Source organism: Anser anser (assembly GCF_964211835.1).
Source record: "Anser anser genome assembly, chromosome: 10".
In the NCBI taxonomy this organism is placed as follows: Eukaryota; Metazoa; Chordata; class Aves; order Anseriformes; family Anatidae; genus Anser; species Anser anser.
The window spans coordinates 4,394,490-4,406,193 of record NC_139730.1 but is presented as its reverse complement, the minus strand read 5'-3'; the positions used below and the strand labels follow the sequence as shown (position 1 = coordinate 4,406,193).

Below are 11,704 nucleotides of genomic sequence, written 5' to 3'. Positions count from 1 at the left end.
CTGGACAGGAAACACAAGAGCAAAACCATTTACTGAGGTGTTTTACGAGCCCTGACTGGAGAGCAACCAGCCGTGACTGAACGAGACCATGCGTTCAGGAAATCAGTCGGTTCTGATGGAAGATGAAGCGACAGAAGTTTTACAGGCCGAGATCCCTGTGACACGTGTTGACCTTTCTGAGCACTGATTTACTTCTCCAGCTCCTATCTAAACCATCTCAACTCCCTTCCACACACACTTGCCTATAAAGCCATCCTGTGGATAGCTGGTATCCAGAAGCATTGCAGATGTTCATCCCAATTTGGTATTTCCCCGGTTTTCCTCTAAAATATCCTGTACTTACCCAATCGTACAGCAAATTGATAGCGCCTCTCAGAGCATCTTTTTCAAAGAACCAGTCCCTACTCTATCAACACTGTCTTGAAAAGAAATTAAAATAGAAAATACACTATGTAAAAAAGTCCCTTTTTCCTGAAAGAAGAAAATGACATTAAAATTAATTGTAATACCCAAAAGGCATTTACAAATCTCAACAACGTTCTCTAATCTTTTATTTTAAAATTATGTTGTTTTCATTTATGGCCAGGGATGCATAATATTTTATGGAGTGTGAGATCATCTGTTTAAGCACATCCACGATTAGATCTGTACAATGTCCCATGCTGGTAAAAACCAAACCACAAAACGAAATAGTAATACGTTCATAATGAAAACAGCATTTTCATGACACAGCAGAATTGGATATTCCTGAGATCGCCCTGAGCTTTAAACGCAACACCAAGAAAGGATTTCGCAGTGTGAAGGTGGAATAGGGATGCCTTCTGTTAACACAGCACAAGAAATACGGCAAATTTCAATATGAAAAGGAAGATTAATTCTTTGAGTCCTCCCTCTGTGTGCACAGCACTCAGAGAAGCTCGCTGTGTGTAGGATGTCACCGCTGGCCCCAGCTACTGCTTTCAGTGGTGGAATAAGAATGAATCTGGAGGGAATGAGAAAAATCTTTCATTTCAAGTAACACGCTAGAGAATACTTCATGCTTCTGCCTTACCTCCCAGCCATGCGATCTGCAGTCCCAGTAAGACCCCATCTCTAACCAGCAGCCAAGCCGGGGCACCTGGTGCCCACCTCTGCCAGCCCTCCTGTGCAAGGTGAGCCAAGTCACCTGAACTTCTCGATTTTACAGAACACCACCATTTTCCTAACTTCCACAGATGTTCAGAAAGTAAGCAAGGCATTCCATTTTTTCACTTTAATCAGCTCGCACTGCCTTATGCCCTGGCAGCAGTTTACTAGATCTCCGCACTAGTGTGTGCAATTTTTATTTTTTTCATTAAAAAAACAACACTTTTTTTTTTTTTTGATAGCACCTAAGCCCTTCATAGGCTAAGGTCCTAATTTCTCCAGGGTCCCTGCACTAGAACAAACCTTGCAACACGACTGTCACCGTGCTGGAAAGCCCTGGGCTCTGACGCCTGTTGCTGTGCACCGATGCACACAGCAGGGCTTGGAGAGCCTGGGAACCCTGGCCTGAAACAAACCAAAACAAGGAAATCCCCTCCTCCAGAAACTTGCTCCTGGGGAAATTCTGTTCCACTTCCTCATCGGGTGCACTGTGTTCTCAGCTGACACGGACCAGCACAGAGGTGGAAAGCTGCTGTGACCGGGATGCAAGCACTGCTGAGAGTGCTTCACCAAAATAAAAGCAATCTTAACTCAAGCATTTGAAGTCACAAATATTCCTTTTAGTGCTTGGCTGGCACAGCTTTGCGTGAACAGAAGCCAGCCACCTGAGCACGGCCTTGTGACACCCAGAAAGAAGCTGGCAGAACCTGTCTGTGCTGTGAGAAGTGCCCCGGTCCTCAAAGCCGCATTGTAGCAGGCACGTAGACACACCAACAGCGCTCAGCTCGTTGGTTTGGAGCCTTCAGGAGTCTTTCATAGCGAAAGTGAAGCCAAACTATAAAACTGTATTATACCCTCACCCACAAACGAGAAGGAAAGCTTGAGACATAAATATATAAAATCCATTTCTGTTACTTCACTGCTGTTTCCTTTCCAGCTGACTGCTGCGTCCCTGAATAGAAGCCTCGGTTGGAGCCAAGAACACTGGATATTCGCTGGCACCGCGCCCTGAGGCCTAAGGGCAATGCTAAGGAGATACCACAAGCAGTGGAGTAATGCATGTGACATCAGCACAAACAACGACATGTGATGTTTCTTTTAAGCCATTCCAGATTTAAAAACCCTACAGAGTTCCCATAAAAGGATTTTTTTTTTCCCCTTACTAACTCTGTGGGCTTGAAGACCTTGTTTACATTATCTTAAACAACAAAAACAAAACTAAACTAAACAAAAACACCAACAAAAAAAAACAACACGTTCCAGCAGACAATGGAAGAATTTACAGGCTGCTAATACAATCTGAGTTCCATAAAGTGTGTTTCTGGCTGGTGGCAAGTGAGCCCAAGGAAGTTGCAGGCTTTACCACGAGCAGGGAGATAACCAGTGCTGCTCTAATGCACTCAAGGAATGCTGCAGAAACTGAGCTCCTTTTTGCACTGAGACATTACAAAACGAAAATGGAAGATTACTGTATCAGTTGCATTCCATTTGAGCATGCGCTTGTGGCTTGATTTGATGGAGAACAGAGAAAGGGCTCCTATTCTGCTGTTGCTGCATGCCAGGATTACCTCTGGATAGCAGACCCTGGTTTCAAACCAAGCGAGCGCCAGGAACAAAGGAAAAATCGGCAATACGTAAATAGTCTAGTCAGCTACATGTGGGGGAAGCAATTTTTACTTCAAAACCAGAGTGGAATTCCAGCCTCCACAACTTTTAAAAGCCCCATGGGAGCACACTGTCTGTGAGCTTCAGCTGGAACCTCCTCGCCACGCAGCCATCACCTGATGTAACAATGTCAGTACACAAAAACAACCTCATACAGGGGAAGAGGAGAAAAACAGCAAAGCTTCTCCTGGCACCGTCGTATTGAACCATCTGTCTTATTGCATGGTTCTGTCTGTAAAATCATGCAAGCTATGCCAAGAGGGTGTAGCATAAACAGAACTGAGTCTTGTTTCACCCTGTGCAAGAGTAAAAAGCCTCTCGAAATACCGTCCTCTTTGTGCTTGGCCCCTGCACAGTGATTTACCACTTCTGTGAACCACAAGACAGCCGTGCCGTACAATCCACCTTTGCACAAGCAGCCGGGACAGCCAAGCTGTAGAACAGAACCTCTCCAGTTCTTCAAGTGTCCTTGGTCTCTGATCCACCTACCGACTCTGCTACCAGGGGTTAGCAAAGCACAGCCACTAACAAGCATTATTAGCATTGCAGTCTTAGCAGAGACGGAACGGCCAAGACCGCTTGCACCACGTAGCAGTCACGCAGGGGGGGCAACGAGAGGCCCTTAGAAGAACTACTGTACGGTGGCTGGAGCGTGCACGGCTGTGTCAACACTCTCATAATCTGCACGGTTAAAAATAGTCGATTTGGTGTCAGTTGCAAAAAGATTCTTCTCTCTATTCTCATCTCTGCTTCCCCACAGCAGTCTACCTACTCCACCTGTTCTGGAGATTTTGGTATGTCAGTGTATTCCCTCTCTCTTCAGAAAGGTAAGTTTGTCTTTGCGTTAGATACCATCTGCCCATGATTACAATTCAGTTGTTTGCATGTCAAGCTAATTTAAATAAAAGTACCTCTGCATTTGTATCCTACCACATGAGATTTATGAGTGCAGTTCCTGGCTCCACTTCTTGCTTGCCACTTATGCTATACTGAGCACAATGAACACACAGACTTTCCTGCAGCAGGCAGACTCGGCTTTCTGGGCATCTCGAGTTAATATTGTGAGTTAATATCAAAGTATCACAGACCAGTCAGTCTCCAGCACTGAGAACACACACTACCTGAAAAAAAAAGACCTTTCACTGGCACAGACACGCCAAGAAACTTGTCTTTAAACAGAATCTTTTTAGCAACCTCCAGAAAAATGGACCCCTTCGTTTACAAAAGGCTTTGTAAAGCACTAGTAAAAAGTAGTTGCCTGAAACAAGCTGTGAACGTACTGTAAAATCCGAATGCAATTTCAGGGCTCTTTGCAACTGTGTTACGAGCACCTTTCAGTAGATTCAGTAATATTCTTGTTATGTCCTACAGTGAGGAGCAGGTTACCAGACAGCTGGAGAGGGGAGAAGGAACTCTGCCTACGGAGCAGGTCTCTGCCTGCCAGCAGCAACACGTGTGAGGTTCAAGACTGGCACCAGCTCTCAGGTTGCTGAGCACTGCACGGCATCTTTACAGCATCTTGGGCCAACAGGACGGACCATGGGAAAAGAAAGCACTACGATCATGTAAAGTATGTTCCTTGAATGCCAAACGCATGTGCGTGGAGCAAAGGTAAAGATCATCTCTGGAGCTCCCTAATGCTATTCCTACAGCAGCCTATTTGAATTTCAGCAGACTTGGGTGTCTCTCCTAATATGAAGGCAAAACAAGCTGAAAGGGAGCTAAAGCAAGTCACGGTAGGCTGCTGGGTCAATTCTTTTTTTTTTTTTTCCTGCATTTGGACAAAGTCAGGATTTTTTTTTTTTTTTTTTTTTTTTTTTTTTTTACAATTGTATTAACAAAAGAGAGACATCACTAAACTGGATAGTTGAACCCTACTTCTTGTTCTGATGGAGAGAAGCAGCTAAAATCCAAGGCAGATATTTTCATTCTGCCCCTCTGCAATGTTAGACTGAAGTTTTGGTGGCCATTAAATAATATGTGAACAGCTTCTTTATTTAAAATGAAGGCTTTTGCTGTTCTACAGTAGTGCAAAGGTTCGTTCTGTCACACATTCACCAAATTCTCCCCGTTTTCAAGCCAGTTACCCCCAAAGTGGACTCATCCTGTAGTAACACCCAGCGAGCACAGGATTATCTTGGAGGAGGAGGAAGGAGAACGGGCCGAGCAGGCTGCAGCAGGAGCTCCTTGCTGAGAGCTAACTGTGACTCCCCTCCCTTCCCCCTGTTCATACCACACATGCCCCAGGTTAATGGGGAATTTCTAATGCTGAATCTCTTGCCAAGTTTGTTCTCACTGTAGAGCTAGTTTTTCCCTACTGGCTCGGGGAGCAGACCAGCTTTACCTAGCCCCCTTCCCGCACCCTGTTCTTTCCCCCTCCTCCATTACACAGCTCTGACCATGTTAAACAATCTCCAGTCAATCCGACTGCCAGAAATTCTCCACAGCATCGTGGAAAGGAAAGAATGTGAAATTGAGGAATCACATGGCACTACACCTCCCCCTGCATATACCACCCACCCACCTCAAACAACAAAACAACACTGCCTGTCATCTGAAACCAAAGCCAGCGGTCCAGCCAAAAAAGCTCTTTTCCTAAGAATCCCAAGCAGCTGAGGCCCTTAAGTGATTGTATCCCTTCTGTGGGCCTCCAACAAATTTCAATAACTGCAAGACACAGTATTTCCTTCCCAAAAGCCAGTTTGGGAAGTATATCAAAGTAATAAAGTCTGAACAACTGAAACTGCTGTACACAAAAGCCAGCAGAAGTATTTCAACAATGTAAAGCTAAAAACCAAAGCCTGCTGCACTGCAGACTCCTCTGCTGTAAGGCTTTGTACTGGTTCTAGGGGTAGACAAAGGTTTTTCTGCGTGCCTCTTTCTCTGCTTACAGGGAAGGAAACTGTTAGCAGGGGAGATTTGTTTATCTACACGCAATGAACACTATGACTGAAATAGCAGATCCAAAGCTGCTTCAAACAAAGGAACGACAGATTCGTTTATCTGTATACTGAACTGAAAAGTTGAATTCCACAGAGTTGATGCACGGTATACTTCAGCTTATCCTAATTTTTTTTTTCTCTTAATACTCAACAACCTTACTTGAAGCAGAAGAGACAAGAAGAGACACATCCTAATAGTCCCTCTCGTAGGTGGGGCAGAAGCAGACATTGAAGGGATCACGAAGAATAAACTGTGGACTGAGAACAGAGATAACTGCTGACACTTACAGCATATCGGGACAATTGTCCGGTTTTTCCAGCAGACCTCCTTCCATCACAAAGCGGAGCACTTGTTCATTGGTCATGCCTTGGTACGGCTGCTCCGCTAACGTTGCGATCTCCCAAAGTACAACACCAAAAGACCTGGAAAACAAATCAGAACTTCAGAAAGCCAAGCAATCGTTACGAAGATGTTTCTGTTAAATGATACTGAACAGAGGGGTGTCCACGGGTTTTCTTTTACAAAAAAAAATCCAGTTGCTAAAGAGTATGCAGCTACGGTGATATCCATATGACCTAACATCAGAGACTGTTCACATTAAACACCTCTCATCGATGGAGAGAAACAGGGTCCCAATTCTGAATGCTCTTCAGAACGGCCTCTCTCTACTGACTCTGGAAGTAAAGACCAGGAATGCTACATCTCTGTTTCTCACAACATAATCTACAAGTCAGAGCTGGTCGTGATCATGATCATTCAGTGGTCCAACAGTGACCTATACTGAACAAGCATAGGCAAGCAATCAGTTAAAAAAAGCCACCACAGCCTTGCATTGACCAGAAGCTTCCTAATTCAGAGGAGATTTAAGCTTGGAGCTTGCCTGGAGAAATCTGCTTAAACCTCATTTCCCTTTCCCACAGCCTTGTTCAGACTTAAGGTACCTCGGGAGGTGGGAAGAACACTGGAGAGGGGAAAAGGAAGGATGCAGGGATGGGAAGAAGGGGAGGGAGGGAGGGAGACTGTTCTACCAACCTTCTAAGCAGATTGAGAAGTAGCAGAGGCTGGTTGTTTAAAGAGAGCTCAACAAGCCCCCCATGGCGATAGCAAGAAAAAAAAAAGCCACCATACATTTAAAAAACTAAACCCCAAATCTTCATGTAACGTCTCTCTCAGGTACTCCTGACAGCAGCTGAGAAGGCAATAACGCAGAGCTCTAAGCTTTCATTCCAGTGCAAGCTGCTTTTCATCAGAAATACTTGAGTCACACAAATCTGATTTAAAAGCTGCATTCTTCCCTACCACTCCAGCCAGCTGAGAGCTAGACAGCAAATGCACACCACCACACCTGTGTATCTCATCTGCCTCACCACTAAAAGCAAACAAACCAAACAACCTCCATCCCCCAGGCACAAAAACACTCTGAGTAATACTTTCCATCTATCACACTGCTCTGGTTTCTTCCACATTCTGAGTCAAAGGTGCAAAGTAAGGATCAAGGCATTTAACATACAGGAGCAAGCAATGAAAGCAATTTGTGAAAAAGACGTAGAAGTGGTGCAAATGTTCTCCAGCTTCTTGCACCAAGACCCTACTTTGCTGCTTCAGCAATAAAACATTGAAGCCCCAACGAGAAACCCAGTTACTCCTTTTGCAACATGTATGCAACCATCATCTTGAAACAGAGCTCCTCGCTCTTTCCAAATAAATACAAAGGACAGCAGGATTGAAAGAAGAAGCTGGTCTAATAATAGGAATTGATTACTCATGAATAAAAATAAGCATAGTTATATAATTGGATAGTTTGGATGCAAGTATTGACACTTTCTAAAAATATTTCAATTTAAAATTAGTTTATTGAGCAGACAGCTCCAATTGTCTGCCCTCATTGACCAGTCATCTACTCTTAGAGCTGGTGTGAACGAAAACCTAGATGCTATCTTGCCTTCTGTGGCTGAAGTGCTGAGTCAAGTTCAGAAACAGAAATGTAGTTTCAATACGGTACTGTTGTGAAACCAGGAGCCAGGTATTATTAGCTGGTTATGGCAGAGTGGTTTTTATCCTTCAGTTCTCCACTGTATCTGAAAAGGCTCACAGCTGAAGCCAGAAGCCGCGAACAGACTTGCGATTGTTTGCCTTTCAGGGGAGGGAGGGATGGAGGGTCAACTCAACGTTTTGGTGCCTCTGAAGCTACTTTAATCACTGCAGGAATAAGGAGAGCAAGTTCTGTGCACCTCCTAGTCCTATCATAATACATGCACTTCTGTTGCTTCTTCAAGGCAAATACTATCTCTGAAAGAATGCAACATGCTGAAGACTTATTAATAGAAATACACCCTCATCCTGAACAGTATTACTTTCATTTTGAAACGTTCTCCTTCCCTAACTACAACAACAACAGTCTTATCTAATTACCTCATTCTTCAGCCTGAAGAGCAATAGAAGAATGAATTGCTAAAATAAAGCTCCACCCTTATAAACCTCCAGACACTCTTTTGCAGTTTGCCATTTCACCTTACAGCTTATAAATCTTGCACTCTGATCACTTGCACAGTTTTGTCTTTTTGACGTTTTGGCTTCTAAAGCAGATCTCTAAGAACATAGAACCAGATGTCACAATATCCTAGCAAAAAGGACAGAAAAGCATTCTCTCTTTTTTTTTTTTTTTTTTAAATTCATGAAAATAAATGGCCCCCAGAACTGCCAGACAACGGTTTTCATGAAGTAACTTCAAAACCTGAACTAACACAAGGACTCAGGTGATTCTTCCTAGCATGAAGAAACCTTCAGTGTACAGAGACTGGTTTCAGAAGTTATTGAGAAGTAAACCAGAATGATCCTCTTAGCCATAAGCTGATCAAGTAACTAGACACAATTTCATGACAGTGATAAACTGAGCTCAGATGCATTTCAAATTCAGATCCAGATTTCTGCATCTCGAGCTGTGGATACACGGCACATGGTGTCTGTTTAGAACACCTATACATTTGCATGTTCCTCAAGTTGAACCTGTTGTTTTGTACCTCGAGGTAGCATACCTATGTGAACCAAAATTCAGAAAAAAATCACTTCTAACAACAAGACCACAAACCATCCCAAGGAGAAACTGAAATACTGATAAATACTGACGAGATCTGCAGACCTGTGGTCCAAAAGGCATTTTTTTTGTCTCTATGCTTTCAAGTAAAAAATTGTCAAATTCAACTCTTCCTTTTGTAAGTTTTCCAACCTCGTCATTAGTAAGCTACTTCCCTTTATGTGACTTCTGCAGCCTGGCTAAGATATTTTGCTCAGAGAGTCTTGGACTGTCCCACTAATAAACTGCAACATTGTTTTTATCAGTCTTGCTTTGGACTAAATGACCGATGAGTGCCACATCTTGTTGATTTTGAAGGGAGAACATGCGCATTTCCTGCAGCAATTAAAGTATAAATTTGGTACTGATGCTTGATTTAGCACCTCTTTTTGTGTGTGTGTGTGTGTGTGTGTGCATTTACCATCTGAGTTAGGTTAAAACAATAATGTCACTTAAGAGATACAGGTTAAAAGATAAGCTTGCATGCACAACAGCCGTACGTCAATGAAGGTGAAGACGAGATCTATTACAGTCCTGAAACAAATGCTGGAAGAGATGGCTAGACTTAACAGTTACTGTTTGGTGGTAATGGGTAGGCTTGCTGGCTCCTCTCTCTAGTTCAGGTTTAAATCTGGGGATTTTTCTAGTGATATATTTCATATTTGTCTGCTTTGTGAAGCCATTACTAGTTCCAGAATTCTTTTACTACAGAGGGAAGGCTGAAAGCATGCCTGCATGGCTCTGTTAGATGAATGGCTGATACAGGGCTTCCCCTTCAACTCAAAGTGGCTATTTTCATTGCCTTCCAAGTTTGAAGATTATGGGGTACATAAATAAGTTATTAGCCACATGCAAAAGATGTAAGTAACATTCTGATGCTTTGCTTTTTCACTTGTTACTTAATTTCTCTTAGGAACCTTTCACTCAAAGCCAATGCTGTGGACTGCAGTCCACTGACTTCTCCAAAATCTTCAAGCTGTTTAAAGAAAATGCAGTTTACTACTAAAATACCATTCCTACTGACTTTTAGGCATTTGGAGGCAATCAGCTGCCAATTCTGTAACAGATCAGCAGTAAAAACATCTTGTTAGGAAGGCAGAGAAACCATAAAAGACGGAGTAGAGCTTTTGCCAGTACATATTCATCTTTTGCCAAGTCCTCCCTATCTTTCTGCAGAAGTTTGGGGGAGGGAGGGAGAGGGGAATGTTCCAGAGTATTATTTCTACTAAGAAGTTTATTTTGAAATTTCCTGAATGCCTCTATTAATAACTTCACAGATACAACCACTAAGCAATGTGCTTTTAAAGAAAAAACTATTTCTGCATCTTGTGGTATATAAAGCAAGCAAACAAAGCCCCAAATGGAGAAGGATATACACAAGGGAGAACTCCGAAGGAAAAAAATAAAACTGCTAGTGTACACAAACTGTCTGCAGCAAAGTACAGTTATTTACACAGAAGATTTTGATAGAAAAGCAGGTCAACACTATGAACCTTTCCATATTCCTGGCAACTTCTAATGCTTTTCTTGAAGAAGGGCAATTTGAAAAATGACAACTTGCTCTTCCAGGTGAAGATAATGTTTTTCACTGCACAAGTGATTTTACAACCCACAGCAGGAAACACGCCACCACTTCCAGCTTTGGAAAGCCATTTAAGACTCTGAGAGCAGAATTTAAACTCACGAGCCCTTGATTTTTGCAATGGAAACAATATAAAGCAGAAGAATTCACAGTGGATAATGAGAGCTACCTGCGAAGGGATGGGAGAAGCTGTATACTTAGTTAAGTCTATAAAACAAAAGAAGAGGCTAGAAACAAGAGGGGAAAAACAGTTTTTCAAAGCCCCTTTTTTGTTACCAGACATCGGAGTGCGTTGTGAAGACTCCATCTTTCAGTGATTCTGGGGACATCCAGCGGACAGGCAGCAAACCTTTCCCTCCTTTACGGTAATAATCTGTCTCGTAGATATCTCTTGTCATGCCAAAATCTAGAAGGTACAAGTTTTGTGAGCTCATAAAATGAAATACTGAACATTTCCCCTTACTACAAGCCACTGTAGCCAGCAGACAATCAGAGTTTGGTGCAAAGAGTCTTCAATCTGTTACCACAGCATTTTGCTTTGCAGAGCCTTTTCTTGCCTTCCTAGGGCTGGTTAGCTTCTCTCCCAGCGAAACTAATAGATATTTTTACCACTGACTTCAGTGGGTCAGAACTGGATCCAGATCAAGTCTCATTGATTTAAATATATTAGTAAGAAAAGTTCCAGGATTTACGTTCAATCCTTGCAGTAAACTAAGTCTTCTGAAGCTGACATCATTCACTAATCTGTTCTCTAAATTCCATGATCATCTTTTCTTATAGAGTAAGGAGTGCAAAGATGTCCATTAGTACTTATATTGTCTTTAATTAAAGAACCTTACCTTTTGAGGGAAATGATTCTTTTACCCTTTTCCTCTCTCGAAAGTTAATTTTCTTTTCCAATGTAATTTTCTATCTCATATGCTATAGAGGATGAGGCTATTCATTTATGACTAATACAGATCAATATTAAAGCCATACTTCTGGCTATACACGTGTTCTTAGCTGTAAATATGTAAGCATTTTCAAGACCTGTGCCTAACAAGGCCCATCTCCTGTTATTCAGACTCATTCCAGATTTTTTTCCTGTGCTATCAGCTTGACACAAGCAAAAATGCTGGGCCTTGGACTAGCCAATTTAAATCAGGAACTATATTTTTAGACACTAACAAAAAGTTAACAAATCACGTGGAATCAAATCTCTTACTAAGATTCAATGCTATCTGCTGACACAGAAGGGCTAGGGTAATATCCGTTTTATCATTTTTTTTTCTTGCAAAAATGGAGTGAAAAGTTAACAATTCCTCTAGCCTAAGGGG

The 11,704-nt window shown here is 42.4% G+C and overlaps 1 protein-coding gene across 3 annotated transcripts in view; it reads right to left on the bottom strand.

Moving 5' to 3' along the window:
• Nucleotides 1-11,704, bottom strand: part of IGF1R (insulin like growth factor 1 receptor) — a 180,806-nt gene that overhangs the window by 7,503 nt on the left and 161,599 nt on the right. For all 3 annotated transcript variants that reach the window (XM_083849787.1, XM_083849788.1, XM_083849789.1), the window contains 2 exons: nt 10,665-10,794; nt 6,021-6,155 (listed from right to left, as the gene is read on the bottom strand). In XM_083849787.1, the coding sequence (XP_083705913.1) occupies nt 6,021-6,155; nt 10,665-10,794 (265 nt within the window). The remainder of the gene's footprint in view (nt 1-6,020; nt 6,156-10,664; nt 10,795-11,704) is intronic.